Consider the following 18,385-nt stretch of genomic DNA (forward strand, 5'->3'; position numbering starts at 1 on the left):
AGTCCTTTTGTCATTGTTCACAAACAAGATAGTCAAAATGCTTAGTCATGTTGTCAATATAACAGTGTCAGTATTTTCATATGTAAACTATGGCTATGATTTTGAAACAATGATTGAAAATGCAGAAGATGTATGGCACATACACATTTCAACAGTACAAATTTACACATTACTCTATGTGGGATACTGACTGCAAAAGACAGGACAGGATTCACAGTTGCACTTTTACTTTTGGTCTGTCGACAAATTACATTACAATGTCATTGCGATATAAAGAAAAAGACGACTATCTATATACACTGTACATATGTACATGTGTGTCTCTATAAAGTATATTTACTGTATAATGTAAAATGCAAATGGACTACTGTAAAATAGCATTATACAGTGAATATAGTTGAGAAGGTCCACAATAGTGCCTTATTTCATCAGAAACATGTCTACAGTCTTGGCCTCTTCTACTTCTTCCACTGTTTTGCCTCTGTACCTTTCTACCACATCCCTATTCCTCTACTGACACTGTTTGTTTCCTTGTTGTTCTTCCATTGTCAGAATTTGTGACACTGTGTTTAGCTTTGTCTATTTATACTTGCCAAATGAAGCCTCATGAGATGCACCTTTGAGCTATTTTAGAGAACTGTTTGATCACTGGTTGATCTAACGCTTTGCATTTACTTCCCTTCTTTAGTGAAATTCAAAATTCACCTCCACAATTCAATTCAGGACACATTTACAAAAAAAAAGAAGTCTAATAGAAATGTATAGAAAATATACTTGATGCATTATGACTTGTTCAACCACTTTGCATTTAACTATTTTATAGATGTTTTGAGGGGAAAGACTATTCAAAAGAGAACCAATATAATACATTTTGATGATATAAGCAATTGATAATTTAGGAAACAGCAGACAATTGTACATAATTAGTTGCATGAATGTACCAAAGCATTGACAATTTGTTCAAAAGAATGAGAAATTGCTGTTATGATGTGCACAAGTGACTAGATGATGTGGAGGTTGAACAAGTAGAATTTCAGTTGTGATCGAAATGCACCAAAGCGAATGAGAAAAACTAACATATCACTACAATTTTGCCCAAATAAGTGGCATAAATCCACGTTTCTTCTCATTTGTTATATCATTGTACCACAGATGTTCTCTGTCACACTTTTTATATTCATTCAAAATATGATACCTTTCTACTACATTTTCAAAAGTCTGCCATAAAATAAATGCAAGGCTGCAAAAAAGAAAAGACTGTACGAACATTTGAGCAGATGCCTTTATTATTTAACTTTATTATTTTTAAGGTGTGTTCTGGGATGATTTGTAAAGACATGGCATTACTGAAACAAATGGTCTTAAAAGCCAAAGTCTCTCCAGTGTTGATCCTGCTATTCATTCATTCAGTGAACTTATAAATTATAACATAAGAAGAATTATTTCGACATGGGCAGTGGACTTGAATCGTTCTTGTTATTAATGTAAAATGATTATAAGTGGTTAAATTGTATTATAAATGCGTACTTGTAGCAGATCTAGAATAGATCTGCTACGCTGCTGCTGTTGATTATTGCTGTGTTGTAGATTATTGCTACTGCTACTGCCAATACATACACCGAAATGCTGCTGTGTGCATGCAAGACATCCTGCTGCTGCTGCACAAATAGCATATACCAATAACCCATAACAGATCTGTACAGGTGGAGCTGGGGAAGGTGGAGGGTTTTAGACGAACTCTGAAAGCGCACTGCGACTGCTATCCTCAAGCTCATTGGCTGCAGATGCAACATGAACCAATCAGCTTGTGCCAGTAGTTAATGCTGTGAATATCATCAGCTTGCGTTAAGGACCCATCAGCCTGCGCCATCTAGAGATTCATGACAGAACTAGGCATTTATCTAAATACAGCAACTAATTATGGAAATAAACATGGTGTAGTTACATATGATTGGGTATGAAAGGTACAAATGTAAACTATAACCAATTCCATTGCTATTGTTTTTTTTACTTTTAATATCCTTCTTGATTTCTCTAGTTCATTTCAATGGTCATGCAGTGTGATAAATTAATTTTTGAAAAGGGTCACATATTCCCGTGAACTTCTGGGTTAATATTATATAATGAAAAGAATGTATACAGAATAAGTTGAAAAATTTTGCTTTAAATGGATTTACTTTAAATTGCTTGAAAAGTTTTAAATTGAGTTTCAAATGATACTGTACATAGTATCAGACATTGTCATTCAGACATGACATTGAGATGCCATTTTATAGCTTTGAAGCTGTGGCTTATAACCTTTAAACCAGGTGTCCCAAACACCTACAAAATATACTTTACTAGGCGTCTCTGTTTCGACCTGTTCAAGTTGGACGACGCCTCGTCCCTTGTGAACTAATGAAGGCTACTGTATTTTCCATATTTATCCCAAAATTACATCATAACATTGAAACATACAGAGAAAACTGATAATTGAGCAAAAATACACATTAATCTTCATAATTAAATTCAAGATAAAGAAAATTGGCCTGAGAGGTCAAAATTATAGGGTACATTTCATTAGTAATTTTGTTTTGTGTGTGTGTGGTTTTTTTTTTTCATGGCTGGTTTTAAAGATTATTGATTGTTTTTATTTCTCAGATGCATCCCAGACATCCAGTTTGTTGCTCATTTTGCCAATGAAATCCCAGTTCCATCCCCAGTAATATGGAATCTCAGATGCAAACATTTGTCTACAGTCTGTTTAATCTGCAATGAGAACAGATAAAACCTTTTAATGCAGGAATATCCTGACAACAAAAATATTGGATCATGATGGTGAATTAAGGAGGTCTTTGTCCCCAATATGTGACTAATATGTGATGTACCTTTTCTTGTTCTCTGAGAAGGAAACAGGTCATCTCTCCCCGACAATCAATGCAAGAAACTTGAGGCTGAGAAAAACAGAACAGTGTGAAACTGTAAGATTAAAAAAAAAAAAGTGTATTCTACAATGACTCCTATAGGCATTTAGACAATCAAGATCCTTCTGTGAGAGTGAGTAGATACTTACTGTAGCCTTTGGATTTCGGATTTTACAGTCTTTCCGATGGACAAACGGTTCTGTCCTGTCACATGTGGTGGGTTTTAATAACACATTAAGCATGCGCTTGTCATAATTCTGTCATTTAGGGGAAAGATACAGGTAAAGCATAAAGATGAAAACCATAAATGTAGGAAATGATTAAATATTTTTATCAAGCACTTTAAGGCCGATGCATAAGCACAGAAAACAAACAATCAAAACAAACATTTGAATTAAATAACTTACTGCTATAATGGAGTCAAAATCAAGGTGTTTGGTTTTTCCATGTCTCTCATTGGCTGCTTTTATTGCTCTGTCAATAATGTCTGTATCATGTTGGCTTAGTTGATCATATCCATTTCCGTCTGTGGACTCCAGCAGTAACAGAGCACTAAGCAGTAACAGTGAACCTCTCATCTTGCACAGTAACTGAAGTCCTTCACTGTTTGCCTGATCTGGTCAGAAGCAGTAACTGGTGTCACGTCTACACTGAACACAACAGCTGTGATTGGTCTGCTTTGTAGGTGGAGACCCTCCCCAGGATGATGAAATAAGACAGAGCTTCTGCAGGTTTTATGAAGATAAATTTAAGACCCTTTCAAGATCAAGTCATAGAAATTTTATGTCAATAAATGCATTTTCAACATACTTTGGTATGAATATTCTGATTTATCTGTTTCATGTAAAGACATGGCATTACTGAAACAAATAGTCTTAAAAGCCAAAGTCTCTCCAGTGTTGATCCTGCTATTCATTCAGTGAACTTATAAATAATAACATAAGAAGAATTATTTTGACATGGGCAGTGGACTTGAATCATTCTTATTATTAATGTAAAATGATTATAAGTGGTTAAATTGTATTATGAATGCTTACTTATAGTTCTATCATGACAACTCTCAGAAGATTGTTTGCATGGTAATGGATATGACTGTTAACGTATTTGGTTTTGGCAGAATAGATCTGCTACGTAGATTATTGCCACTGCCAATACATACGCCGAAATGCTGCTGTGAGCATGCAGGACATCCTGCTGCTGCTGCACAAATGGCATAGCAGATCTGTACAGGTGGAGCTGGGGAAGGTGGAGGGTTTTAGACAAACTCTGAAAGCGCACTGCAACTGCTATCCTCAAGCTCATTGGCAGCAGATGCGACATGAACCAATCAGCTTGTGCCAGTAGTTAACGCTGTAAATATCATCAGCTTGCGTTAAGGACCCATCAGCCTGCGCCATCTAGAGATTCATGACAGAACTAGGCATTTATCTAAATACAGCAACTAATTATAGAAATAAACATGGTGTAGTTACATATGATTGGGTATGAAAGATGTAAACTATAACCAATTCCGTTGTTGTAGTTTTTTTACTTTTAAATTGTTTTTTTTTCAATTGCTAACAAGCGTTTACCAATACTTAAAGTACTTTTTCTAAACTCTTAACACAGCAACACACCTACATCACACAATTATCCAAATAGTTAATTATAAATAAACACAAACTCTACATTTCAAAATGCTAAAAACCTTTTTCAACACATACTAACTCTATCAAAACACAGCAAACCTGATTCAAAATCGAGTCCTTCTGTCAAACACTAGCACTAGTTTTCTATCCAACATGAACATATAGTCAATCAAAGCGCAATGACTGTCAAAATACTAACAGTTGATGGCATTGTGAAAACTGCATTACTTGTCATGTTTCAGTTTTACCTGCAGAAAATATGAAATCCATAGTTTTTAAAATTCAGTTTCCTTTTACTGCAGTAAAAGTATAATGGATGTAAGCCATTCTACATTTTTGGTTGAGTGATGAATATGTGCATTCTTGGCAACAGAAGTAAGTCATTATTTTATAGAATGTACAGTAGAAAAAGAGAAGAAAGTAACAGATTTGCTCAGGGCAGCTACTGGTCAAATGTTTCCCCTATACAGAGCTTCAGTTGCCCCCTTGGTTGAAATCTCTTTCTGGGGGTGGGTGTGTGGTGTTGATGTTGCCCCTGTAGAGGATGGGATGGTGTCCCCTTGGTAGCTAGTGCCCTACGCAGACCACACATTTAGTAAATATGGAACAGTGGTTGTGGAATCGTTGTAGTAAAATTATTGTAGTATGAAGCTTTTACTGAAATGAAAACATGAAATTGCTGCCATTGATCAACAACAAATCCAACATACATGGCCTTTGGTTATTATGGAAGCTTTTTTTCCTCCACAGAATAAAAAAGCATAAAAGGTAATTGTGACTTTTTATCAAAAATATTTTTTATTTTGCAATTGTGAGTTTACATCTCAGTTCTGACTTTTTTTTCTCAGAATTGTGAGATATAAACTAGGAATTGAGAGGAAAAAAGTCAGAATTTTGAGATAAAAAGTCACAATTACCTTTTTTATTTTCTATTCATGGCAGGAATAAGCTTTCATAGGTTTGTGATGGAATTTTTGAACTAATTAATAATGAACTAACATTTCTTTTCTTCTACAGGCCTAATAAAATAATCTAACTTTGAGAAATAGTCACTAAGACTGAGTGTTGTGATTCAGAAAAATTCTGCTGTGCTAGCTAGACAGCATCCTTCTAAGGATAAAAAATAGTCTTTTAAACTATTGAGTAATCTGAACTATTAACCCGGAGACATTTTTTGATGATCTTGTGATTCAGTTGTTCTAATCTAAATTTATGCGGGACAGAGGAACTGAGATGTTTTTCTTAAATCTAAACCAATTGTATTGAGACTGATGATAATGAGTAATAGATCATGCCATACTGACTGTGAAGTGTACCTGAAATCCTATAAAACCTGTTGTATTCCTTTGTTTGGAGAGAGATTCTCTGGAATTGACGAGAACTCTCCCGGCCGTGATTAAAGCTTTGAAGGACAAAAATTGGAGTCTCTGGTTATTGCTGCGCAGCAAGTCAGGTTAGGGAACAAGGTTTAAGGGGGTCAAGACGTTGACCCAAAATATTATTGAGTGTCGATTAGGAGACGCTCCGAAAGATCATATGTTATTGAGTGTCAATTTGGAGACGCTCCCAAGTGTTATTTCACAAGTTCACTTATACATATAATTAGATAGAGAAAGTAATGCGTATTTGGCGTGCTGACCAGGGGGAGGGCTCCGAGCTCGGAATTTTGGCCCGAACCCAGAGTACTCCCCCCGGATGTGGTTATGAGAGATAGAATTTAGAAGTGAGGAGATGGGGTGGTGGAGGGATGCTGATAAACTGTCAATCGAACAGAGGTAAGTCTGCAGTAGCCTATATATACCTCCGTTGGTTGATTAGCTGAATGCTTTCCACCTGTGATAATTAGTCTAATAATCTGCACCTGCTCCTCCCGAATTTTGTTAATACAGTATTTCACAATTGCTAAAACACTAAACCCCATTCTCTGAACCCAATGCTCAGTGGTCTAAACCCATTTGTCGAATCAGTCACTTTGTAGGCAAAACCTTAAACAAGTTCAGGTAGTTAAGACACTGTTTGCAAATCTCATCCACTCTTTTTGCAAAACTCTAAACACATTCTTACTCACTAAAACACATTTTGCACTGTGTTGCAAAATGGTAAATACATGTGGCAAAAGTTAAACACAACTACAACACAGTTGTCATTCTTTAAACACAATGACTCAAAATTATTCACACTTATTTCTAATGAAGTGATCAAATCAACTGTATAAAATATAGGTCAGTTCAGAGTGCACAGGTGACACAGGTGCTGAATGATGATACCAACAATAGATGGAAACAATCTGAAAAGTAGAGGAGGAAGAGTATGTGTAAGAGGATGATGAGGAGAAAGAGCAAGGGGTGTGGAGACAAGGCTGTCAAGGCTGGATCCGGCACAGGTTTTTCCCTTTGCCTGGCAAGAGACGACATTGCCTCAACAATATTCAATAATATTCAACAATATTATTGATCTGACAGTACTGACATTATAGGATGAGAACTGAACTAAGCTAGCGTAGATGATGACATCTCTGTTTTCTGCAGAACTGCTTTATAGAGGAAAATAATTACAGTAATTTACATAATAATTGATGGTCTTTACAATGTAAGTGAATCAACACTGAACTGACTTCAGCTGAACAATGACACTATTTTCTTTTAGAGCTGTAAAGCCAAAATGAAGCATTACTGATCATCATATACCTGTTATCACTGTAAAGTTGCTTTGACTATACTATACTATACTATACTATACTATACTAGACTAGACTAGACTAGACTAGTATCTGTGTAGTATAAATTGCAATTGAAATAAAGGTGACTTGATTTGATTTAGGCCGGACCCAACATGAAGACGTGATGCTGAAGCAGAATGAATCTCTCACTGACTCTGAACTTTGTTTTTTGTTTTTTTTTTGCTTTTTTTTTGTGTGTACAATATCATCCTTTTCATTTAGAGTTTTCTTTGACCTTTTAGTCATTTGCATTTAGACTGCTGTATGTTTGCAGTATGTAAGTACTGTATATGCAGACATTCAATACTATATACAGTATTTCACAATTGCTAAAACACATTTTTTAATGTAGTGTCTAATGAATGATCTGTAGTGTTTATATATTGTTTAATATGTGTATGATCTGAAAGCTTTGTTTGATTTTGCCATAAGAGTCAGAGGTTTTGTGAAATTAGTTTGAAGATTGGATTTGTGTTTAATGTTTTGAGAAAATGAGTGATGGTTTCAAGAAATGTGTTTTAGCAATTGTGAAATACTGTAAAACATCATTGAGTGTCGATTAGCAGACGCTCCGAAAGATCAAGAAATGTATTGAGTGTCGATTAGGAGATGCCCCAGGAAGGTAACTTAAGTCAGGTGCATCTTGGAAAATCTACCACAGGTTCTACATGGGTAAGTGAAAAAAACAGAGATGCACAGTCCAGCACATATTCTTCCTCCTCTCCCATACCTCTTCTTCTCCCTTGTCCTGATCCAACTTCTCCTCTCCTCCTTCATCTATTCCTCTCCCTCACCCAGATATTATTTTCTCTCTGCTCCTCTGTGTTGTTCTTCATACACCCTGAACAAATCCGTTTCAAAGAGTCCTATTTTACTGTGTGTCCATGTAATGAAAATAAATTCAACACCTGACTATGCCTCCAACTGAGACTAATTTCTAAATATTCAAGTGATCTGCTAATTAAAAATGCTTATCAGTTGTTTCAGTATTTGTTTTACATTTTTTTTTCCCAGTACTTTTCCAGTACTGCTGTTGTTGCAAAAGTAGAGGTTTTATCCTATATTTAAAGATTGGAACATTGGGTCTTCATTTCTGACTTGCTGTGTTTAAGCATTTGCAAATAAGATGAGAAAGATCCATGATTTTGGTATGAGGTAAGCTTAAATGAAAAGAAAATGTAAGCATTTTAGAAACCTGTTAATTGACTGCATTTTGTGTGAAAACGACATGAATTGTGTTAATGGTATGGCCACAACAGACGGATGTTCTGCTAAATGTGTTTAGAGTTTTGAAAATGTGACTTCAGATTGGACAATTGTATGTTAGCAATTGAAAAAAACTGTAATATCCTTCTTGATTTCTCTAGTTCATTTCAACGGTCATGATAAATTATTTTTTGAAAAGGGTCACATATTCCCTGTAACTTCTGGGTTAATAATGAAAAGAATGTAACCAGAATAACAGTTTGAAAAATGTTGCTTTAAATGGACAATCAGACATTGTCATTCAGACATGAGATGCCATTTTATAGTTCTGAAGCTAGGCGTCTCCATTTCGACCTGTCCAAGTTGGACGACGCTTCGTCCTTCATGAACACAATCACTTGAGAATAAGGTCTCTGTAGTGTTCCCCTTCAGCACTATCACTTAAGAATGGAAATGAGATTTCTAGTACTCCACTAAACACTATCACTTGAGAATAGAAGAAAGATCTCTAGCGTGCTGCAGAACAGTAATCAGACAGACTCTAGACAATGCCTTTGAATTTGCTTTAATCACAGCCGGGAGGATCTGACCATTTTCAGAGAGAATCCTCCAACAAAAACAGTTTTTATAGCATAGGAGCATGAAAAAGGTGACATGATTCATTACATCATTTTTCTACAATATGATTGGTTCTTGATATGTATAATTCAGCAAACCCTTCTGTTTCTATAGGTAAAAGCAAATCTGGATTTCATGATTACTTCAGCTTGTTACTCAAGTCATGAGGTTATATATTTAGACAGGGTTTAGTTTAGTTTCCTCCTTCTAGTTTTGTTTCCCCTTTTGTAATATTCAGACACACTAACAATTGGGGACATTTAGTTTTCAAAAGCATATAAATGTTAATCCTGCAAGAAAGAGAAATGTTAGTTATGATTAATAATAATAATAAAAAAAATCCTTCATACCTTCAAGTCCCCTTACTTTAAAACAACCACTAAAACAACCGCAACCAGTAAATACCAGCATCTCACTGCAGGACATCCGTTTACAGATCTCTTCAAGATCCTGGACCAAATTCAAATTCAGTGCCAAAAACAATTATTAATTTGACTTGTATGTTATTAAACACTAGGACATACTAATGAAGGCTACTATTTTCCATATTTCTCCCAAAATTACATCATAACATGGAAACATATTGACAAAACTGATAATTAAGCAAAAATACACATTAATTTTCATAATTAAATTCAAGATAAAGAAACTTGGCCTGAGAGGTCAAATTATATTATAGGGTACATTTCATTAGTAATTTTGTTTTGTCTTGTTTGTTTTTTTTCATGGCCAGTTTCAAAGATCCTTGATCGTTTTTATTTCTCAGATGCATCCCAGACATCCAGTTTGTTGCTCATCTTCTGCCGTTTGTGCCAACAGATTTACACTCCCAGCAATATGGGATCTCTTTGGGGGATTCAAACAATTGGATACATTTTGTTTAATCTGCAATGAGAACAGTTAAAACCTTTTAATGCAGGAATATCTTGACAACAAAAATATTGGATCATGATGGTGAATTAAGGAGGTTTTTGTCCCCAATATGTGACTAATATGTGATGTACCTTCTTGTCTTCTATGAGAAGGAAACAGGTCATCTCTCCCCGACAATCAATGCAAGAAACTTGAGGCTGAGAAAAACAGAACAAACTGTAAGATTTAAAAAAAAAAAAATGTATTCTACAACTATTGGCATTTAGACAATCAAGATCCTTCTGTGAGAGTGAGTAGATACTTACTGTAGCCTTTGGATTTCGGATTTTACAGTCTTTCCGATGGACAAACGGTTCTGTCCTGTCACATGTGGTGGGTTTTAATAACACATTAAGCATGCGCTTGTCATAATCCTGTCATATAGGGAAATATACAGGTAAAGCATAAAGATGACAACCATAAATGTAGGAAATGTTAAATATTTTTATCAAGCACTTTAAGGCCGATGCATAAGCACAGAAAACAAACAATCAAAACAAACATTTGAATTAAATAACTTACTACTCTTAAAATGGAGTCAAAATCAAGGTGTTTGGTTTTTCCATGTCTCTCATTGGCTGCTTTTATTGCTCTGTCAATAATGTCTGTATCATGTTGGCTTAGTTGATCATATCCATTTCCGTCTGTGGACTCCAGCAGTAACAGAGCACTAAGCAGTAACAGTGAACCTCTCATCTTGCACAGTAACTGAAGTCCTTCACTGTTTGCCTGATCTGGTCAGAAGCAGTAACTGGTGTCACGTCTACACTGAACACAACAGCTGTGATTGGTCTGCTTTGTAAGAGGAGACCCTCCCCAGGATGATGAAATAAGACAGAGCTTCTGCAGGTTTTATGAAGATACATTTAAGACCCTTTCAAGATCAAGTCATAGAAATTTTATGTCAGTAAATGCATTTTCAACATACTTTTGTATGAGTATTCTGATTCATCAGTATCTAAATATCTTGTCCTAATATAATAAGACCTGTATGACTCAAACCCAACTTATAAGGTGGTGAGCCATTACAAACTAAATGCATGTCAACTGACAAAACTAGTATTGCAAATTTTTGGGACAAACATTTCCCCAATTTAACATCTCAAAGCTGCAATGTTCAGAAAAGATCTGCGCATGTTTATCAAGTTCCTCTACAGGTTACAGAGAGTTAATTTTATATAGAAAACCGAGGGATAGAAACAACCTTTTACATTCCTCAAGTAGCCATGTGAGACCATTAAAAAGACATTTTGTTCAAATAAAACGGATTATGATACTAAGGTTAGCACAAGAGTATAAAAACAATGGTTGGATTTGGCTTTGGAGAAAGCTAAAGTTTTAGATGATGTTTCGATTAATAGGTCTAAAAAATTTTTAAAAATGACGATGTTATGTTGCACAAATATAGCCTACATTAATAAGGATGTGAAAATCATCATTAAAAAACACTGGCATATTTTAAATACAGGTGGGAAATGTGAACATCGGTTTAAAGACCTTTATTTGTGCGTAATAGGGGAAGAAATCTGCAGGATTGGTGCATGCTGATACAGCTGCTGTTGACATCCAAAAACAGTTAAAGGTCCAGTAGGCTTTTTCCATGTAGACTTTGTTTGGCTTGTCGTGACCTAAAAAATTTTAGTTTGTGAGTTTCTCAAAAATTCAGGAATTTGAAAATAAACATTTTATTTCTTGTCGTTCAACGAATGTGATTTTGCTTTCTTGGCCTTCAATATGTGAGACCAGTCGTCAGTTGAGATTTCGTATTAATGAACAGAGAAGTCCTATAAGCCGATAGTAAATCACCAGTTACTCAACACTTCAGAGGTAAAACATAGTTAATAGATATGTGTCACGGAATGGCACAGAGACAAAAGGTAAGATCCATGTGCAGCTTTAATGGGTAATCCAAAACGTAATCAGACAGGCAGGGGTCAAAAATCCACAGAGCAGTCAACAGAAAACAAGGAATACAAACAGTGAAATCAGTGACCGTAAATGAAACCTCGATAACAAAAGCAGAAACAAACTCAGTATAAATAGACAGACACTAATAACATAATACAAAACAGCTGGGTGCAATGAAGTGCTAATGAGTCCGGGAAGTGGGTTATGGGTAATGTAGTCAGAGTGGTGAACAATAGTCCGTGTTGGAGTGCCCTCTGGTGGCTAAATAGGGCACTCCAACCGGTGATCATGACAGTACTCCCTCCCTACGGAGCGGCTACCAGATGCTCCACCTGACCAAACACAAAACAAAACTCTCAGGGGGGAGGTGGACCAGAGGAGGACCAGGGGGAGGGACGGCGGGCCAGGTCCAGAGCCCCCGACCGAAGGCCAGGGGGGAGCTGGAGGAACAGACCACGGGGGCTCCACGAAGGTCGGAGTCCTGGCTGAGTGCCAGGGCAGCGCCGGAGGAACTGACCAGGCAGTTGCCAGCAGGTCTGGAGTCCTGGCTGATTGCCAGGGCGGCGCTGGAGGAACTGACCAGGCGGGTTCCAGCAGGTCTGGAGTCCTGGCTGAGTACCAGGGCGGTGCTGGAGGAACTGACCAGGAGGGCTTCAGCAGGTCAGACGGCCTGGGCAGCGGCAGCAGGGCGGACGGCCTGGGCGGCGGCGGCAGGGCAGACGGCCTGGGCGGCGGCAGCAGGGCAGAAAGCCTGGGCGGTGGCAGCAGGGCAAAACGCATGGGTGGCGCCGGCAGGGCAAGGCGCTTGGGTGGCGCCGGCAGGGCACGGCGTTTGGGAAACGCAAGAACGACCTCTGTGGTGGTCTCCGGACCAACAATGGGCTCTGGGGAGGCCTCCGAGCCTTGAAGGATGAAGGAGGCCCTCTTCCTCCTCTTCCTCCTTTTACGTGTGTGAGGTGGAGACTCAGTGCCCACCTCCTCTGTGGGCTCTGGAGCAGACTCACAGACTGGAGCGAGCTCTGGAACTGACTCACGGGCTGGAGCGGGCTCTGGAGTGGACTCACTGGCTGGAGCGGGCTCACTGGCTGGAGCGAGCTCTGGGAAGGCCTCCAAGCCTTGAGGGATGAGGGAACCCCTCCTCCTCCTCCTCTTCCACCTTTTACGTGGGTGAGGCGGTGACTCTGTGCCCACTTCCTCTGTAGGCTCTGGAGCGAACTCACGGGTTGGAGCGGCCTCTGGAGCGGACTCACGGATTGGAGCGGGCTCTGGAGCGGACTCACGGATTGGAGCGGGCTCTGGCTGAGCAGGTGTTGCCCAACGGCTTCTATGGGTGAGATAATTGACAAAGCCCCAAAAATCCAGGATTTGAAGCCCCTCCAACTCCCATTGAGGCAGAGGGTCCTTCAGACACTTATTAAAAATCTCCTTTAGAGCAGCCTCATAATTTAGCCCCACCGCCATCATCCAAAAGTACTGGGCGAAACATCCTACCTCCCATCCCCCTTGTCGTAGAGCCATCAATGCCAAAAGTTGAGCCATTCGCTCCCTCATGGTGGCTGGAGGAAGAGTCCGGAAACTCATGCTGCTGGATCTATTTGTTGATGGAAGTTTCTGTCACAGATTGGCACGGAGACAAGAAGGTTAGATCCATGTGCAGCTTTAATGAGGTAATCCAGAAACGTAGTCCATACATGCAAGGGTCAAAATCCACAGAAGCAGTCCATACCGGCCATAAAACAAACAGAGACTCCAGTGACAATAAATGAAACTTCCATAACAAAAGCAGAAACAAACTCAGTATAAATAGACAGAACACTAATAACATAATACAAGACAACTGGGTGCAATGAGTGATAATGAGCCGGGAAGTGGGTTATGGGAAATGAAGTTCAAAAGGTGAGACAATAGTCCATGTTGGAGTGCCCTCTAGTGGCTAACTAGGGCACTCCAACTGGTGATCATGACAATATGGTACTTCCAATGTGTCAGAAAGCAAATTGATTTTTCGTCTGAATACTGTACAACCACATGGATTGAATGAAGACTTTATTCTTGAATGAAATTATTTTTTTCTCTTCTCTTTCAGATAGATTTTATTGCTGAATTGTCTGTTGAGTAACTGGTCTATAATTAAATTGATTGATTGAATTTATGTTGATGATGTAAGAAACTGTATATTGAGATGAGATGTTTCAAAATAATAGGTGAACACTGAGGAAGATCCTTCGTGACCGAAAAGTCTGAGTTTTTAAAATGCACTGAGTATTTTTGTAAAGAATGTTGCTAATATCTCAGCATGTAATCATTTTTGGATACATAACAAAAGATTTTCAAGAACTGAGATTTTTTTACTCTTTTTGGAAGGAAGGTATTGAGCCATGAGGTGCAGAAATGATGCATTCTCTTCACTTTAAAATGAAACATCCCCTCATGCAAGATTTAATGCTATGACTAACATTTGTATGATTTTATATAAATATATATATTTATCCATCTATTAACTTTGTCATATATGACATTAGACACTGTATTATTTTTGTTTTCTCTTACAGTTTTTCTCAGTGGCTTTGGTATATTTCTTGAATCATCCTTAAAGCTGCAGTCTGCAACTTTTTTTGGTTAAGCAAGTACATGCAGCCAGTGTTCAAAACTATTTCCTTACCTTAGCTCGATTCACAACGGTAGGCTTTTAATGTTTTCTAATTTGGGTGGTTCTGGTGGGTTTCCACTGGAAATTAAGGCATGCAGCCATTCATCTTTGCGTCATTACATCACAGTCCCAGCTAGTAGACTATATCATGAGGATGCTGCATGTGGTGGATCATTTATAGCCTTTTCTCACAGCAGCTGCAATAATTAAACTTATTTGTAATGTTTTTTTTTCTCAGTTGGTCAGAAGAAAAGTGGCAGACATGTTACTTAATTGTTCAGATGATATTTTCTGGTGGAAATTCTTATTCTGGTCATACTTCCAAGATGTAGAATCTGTGATTCTGAGGTACAGTATCCACACTGATGTGGTGACTGACAGCAAACATTAGATTCATCCGCACTGAGGAGCCGTGCCGATCCACATCCCACATAAAGATGATTTAATTCCGCAAATAACTGCAATTGCAGGTTTCAAACAGAGATGGCGATAAAGAGGCAAAACATACTTCAAAACTGCAGCTTTAAGATTCGCAAACCAGTAAGTGCAAAGAAATTTGTACAAACAGCACCACACAATGGATTACCTGCAGAAGCCTGTAACTTGCTAAAACATCCTTAGTTCATGTCTCAAAAGTATTTATGTCACTGAACAGATCACAGCCATCAGAATGACAAGTCCTTGTGACATTGTTCACAAACAAGATAGTCAAAATGCTTAGTCATGTTGTCAATATAACAGTGTCAGTATTTTCATATGTAAACTATGGCTATGATTTTGATGACAGTGGTTGAAAATTCAGAAGACTGATCTTTATATGTATGGCACATATACATTTCAACAGTACAAATGTACACATTACTCTATGTGGGATATTGACTGCAAAAGACAGGACAGGATTCACAGTTTCACTTTTACTTTTGGTCTGTCAACAAATTACATTACAATGTCATTGCAATATAAAGAAAAAGACGACCATCTATAAATGCTGTACATATGTACATGTGTGTTTCATTATGTCTCTATAGAGTATATTTACTGTATAATGTAAAATGCAAATGGACTATTGTAAAATAGCATTATACAGTGAATATAATTGAGAAGGTCCACAATAGTGCCTTATTTCATCAGAAACATGTCAGTCTTGGCCTCTTCTACATCTTCCACTGTTTTGCCTCTGTACCTTTCTACCACATCCCTATTCCTCTACTGACACTGTTTGTTTCCTTGTTGTTCTTCCATTGTCAGAATTTGTAACACTGTGTTTAGCTTTGTCTATTTATGCTTGCCAAATGAAGCCTCATGAGATGCACCTTTGAGCTATTTTAGAGAACTGTTTGATCATTGGTTGATCTAACGCTTTACATTTACTTCCCTTCTTTAGTGAAATTCAAAATTCACCTCCACAATTCAATTCAGGACACATTTACAAAAAAATTAGAAGACTAATAGAGGTCTAATAGAAATATAGAAAATATGCTTGATGCATTACTTGATGCGTTACTAGTTCAACCATTTTGCATTTAATTACTTATGCAAGGAACTAATGCCTAGATGTTTTGAGGGGAAAGACTATTCAAAAGAGAACCAATATAATACATTTTGATGATATAAGCAATTGATAATTTAGGAAACAGATAATTTACGCACAAGTGACTAGATGATGTGGAGGTTGAACAAGTAGAATTTCAGTTGTGATCGAAATACACCAAAGCGAATGAGAAAAACTAACATATCACTACAATTTTGCTCAAATAAGTTGCATAAATCCACGTTTTTTCTCTTTTGTTATATCATTGTACCTTTTTATATTCACTTTTTTGCACTTTTTATATTCTTTCAAAATATAATACCTTTATACTACATTCTCAATCAAGTTTGCCATAAAATAAATTCAAGGCTGCAAAAAAGAAAATACTGTACAAACATTTGAGCAGATGCCTTTATTATTTTGTTTTTAAGGTGTGTTCTGTGGTGATTTGTAAAGACATGGCATTACTGAAACAAATGGTCTTAAAAGCCAAAGTCTCTCCAGTGTTGATCCTGCTATTCATTCATTCAGTGAACTTATAAATTATAACATAAGAAGAATTATTTTGACATGGGCAGTGGACTTGAATCGTTCTTGTTATTAATGTAAAATGATTATAAGTGGTTAAATTGTATTACTTATAGTTCTATCATGACAACTTTCAGAACATTGTTTGCATGGTAATGGATATTGTCACAGACACGTCAGGTTCCACCTCACTGCAGTACCCACGCACTCAATCACCAGCCTTCTAATCACCGCCACCTGCACGTCATTTACTCTGCAATCACCAGCACCATAAAGCCACCACACTCACACACACTCACTGTCCGGTCTCGTTCGCACTACGTCATATGTATGCTTACCTTAAGGACTCCCAAACGACTTACCTACCTGCTCCAGCGATCTCCTTCATCTCCTTCGTCTCCTGGTCTCCCCGTGTGCAAACCTACCTGTGTGTGTGAGTGTCTCCATCGTCTCCCTCCATTGCATCTCTCATCCAGCATCTGCAAGTTTAAAAGGACAGTATTATATCCCATTCTTCTCTCATCACGCTATATCTGCTTGCTATCACTCTGTGCTCTACAACTTGTGAATAAATACTTAACTGGATTGCTTCTACTTCAGTCTCCGTGTCTCTGTTGTAACAGAAGACCGGACCATAACAACTTCACAGTATGAGCACCAACGACCCGTTTCAAGAGCTCGTGGACACGCTGCGCCGAGCACTCACACCACAGCTATCGTCATCTTCCTCCAGCAACGCTTCCACTCCAGCACCAGCCAGCACCGCTTCCTCACCAGCATTCACCGCCAGTCCCATGGCCAAACCGGCGCCCTACTCTGGATCGGCGGAGGAATGCAGCGGATTCCTTCTCCAATGCGAACTGGTCCTGGAGATGCAGCCGCAATTCTACACCACCGACGCGGCTAAAATAGCGTTCATCATCTCGCAATTGCAAGGTAAGGCCCTGCAATGGGCAGACTCTCTGTGGACTCAAAAAGGCCCTGTGGTCAGATCATACTCGGCGTTCGTCTCTCACTTCCGGGAGGTCTTCGGGAAACCTCTGACGGATTCATCGACTGGTGAGAAACTCTACAATCTAAAACAACGTAATCTCTCTGTTAACGAATATGCCTTGCAGTTCCGAACGCTAGCCGCCACCAGCGGATGGAATGAACAAGCTCTCATCACATCATTCCGTCAGGGGTTGGAACCCAATATGCGGCTGCATCTCGCTGCATACGAGGACTCCATTGGACTTGAACGCTTTATCCAACTCGCCATTCGCGTGGGGTCCCGTATGCAGTCGTGTCTCCTAGAGCACCAGGGCCAGTCAACCATCACCAACCTCCTCCGTCGGTCCGAACCCGTCAGCCCTCCAGAACCAGCCACCGAACCCATGCAGATTGTTCATTCTCGTCTCACCACAAATGAAAGACAAAGAAGGCTGACCCTGAACTTATGTTTATATTGTGGATTACCGGGGCATGTCATCTCTACATGCCCAACCCGTCCTCCTCGGCCCGTGGTGAGTGCAATTTTTCCCTCTATCCAAAAAATGAAACCACTCACTACTGTTGTAATCCTTACTGCTGCAAACACCTCTGTTCCAGTGGTGGCGCTCCTCGACTCAGGGTCAGCAGGAAATTTCATCTCTGGTGCCCTCTGCCGACAACTCAACCTCAAAGTCTCCCCGTCTCCGACTTGCTATCAAATCCACTCCATCACGGGCAAACCCCTGAGCCGTAAGAACATCCGTCATTATGTGGGACCTCTTCAACTCTGTGTCGGCATCCTGCACTCTG

At 38.6% G+C, this 18,385-nt stretch overlaps 2 protein-coding genes across 2 annotated transcripts; both read right to left on the reverse strand.

Moving 5' to 3' along the window:
* Positions 1-1,264: 1,264 nt before the first annotated feature.
* LOC125251475 (cystatin-like protein) lies at positions 1,265-3,546 on the reverse strand. Its single transcript, XM_048164501.1, has 4 exons — positions 3,311-3,546; positions 3,053-3,160; positions 2,868-2,933; positions 1,265-2,748 (listed from the first exon to the last, which is right to left on the reverse strand). Exons 1-4 carry the CDS (start codon positions 3,479-3,481, stop codon positions 2,668-2,670), a joined length of 426 nt encoding a protein of 141 aa, XP_048020458.1. The 5' UTR covers positions 3,482-3,546; the 3' UTR covers positions 1,265-2,667.
* A 5,459-nt stretch (positions 3,547-9,005) lies between these two features.
* Positions 9,006-10,754, reverse strand: LOC125251497 (cystatin-like protein). Its single transcript, XM_048164522.1, has 4 exons — positions 10,509-10,754; positions 10,253-10,360; positions 10,079-10,144; positions 9,006-9,959 (listed from the first exon to the last, which is right to left on the reverse strand). Exons 1-4 carry the CDS (start codon positions 10,680-10,682, stop codon positions 9,837-9,839), a joined length of 471 nt encoding a protein of 156 aa, XP_048020479.1. The 5' UTR covers positions 10,683-10,754; the 3' UTR covers positions 9,006-9,836.
* Positions 10,755-18,385: the final 7,631 nt, after the last annotated feature.

Source organism: Megalobrama amblycephala, linkage group LG17 (assembly GCF_018812025.1).
Source record: "Megalobrama amblycephala isolate DHTTF-2021 linkage group LG17, ASM1881202v1, whole genome shotgun sequence".
Classification (NCBI taxonomy): Eukaryota; Metazoa; Chordata; class Actinopteri; order Cypriniformes; family Xenocyprididae; genus Megalobrama; species Megalobrama amblycephala.

Bases quoted from the DNA above. Each gene is read 5' to 3' on its own strand.
- LOC125251475 (XM_048164501.1), bottom strand. From the start codon at position 3,481: ATGAGAGGTTCACTGTTACTGCTTAGTGCTCTGTTACTGCTGGAGTCC. The intron at 3,161-3,310 runs GTAAGTTATTTA...CCTAAATGACAG, and splicing joins ATTTTGACTCCATTATAGCA to AATTATGACAAGCGCATGCT. The intron at 2,934-3,052 runs GTAAGTATCTAC...TGTTTTTCTCAG, and splicing joins TCCGAAATCCAAAGGCTACA to CCTCAAGTTTCTTGCATTGA.
- LOC125251497 (XM_048164522.1), bottom strand. From the start codon at position 10,682: ATGAGAGGTTCACTGTTACTGCTTAGTGCTCTGTTACTGCTGGAGTCC. The intron at 10,361-10,508 runs GTAAGTTATTTA...CCTATATGACAG, and splicing joins TTGACTCCATTTTAAGAGTA to GATTATGACAAGCGCATGCT. The intron at 10,145-10,252 runs GTAAGTATCTAC...TGTTTTTCTCAG, and splicing joins TCCGAAATCCAAAGGCTACA to CCTCAAGTTTCTTGCATTGA.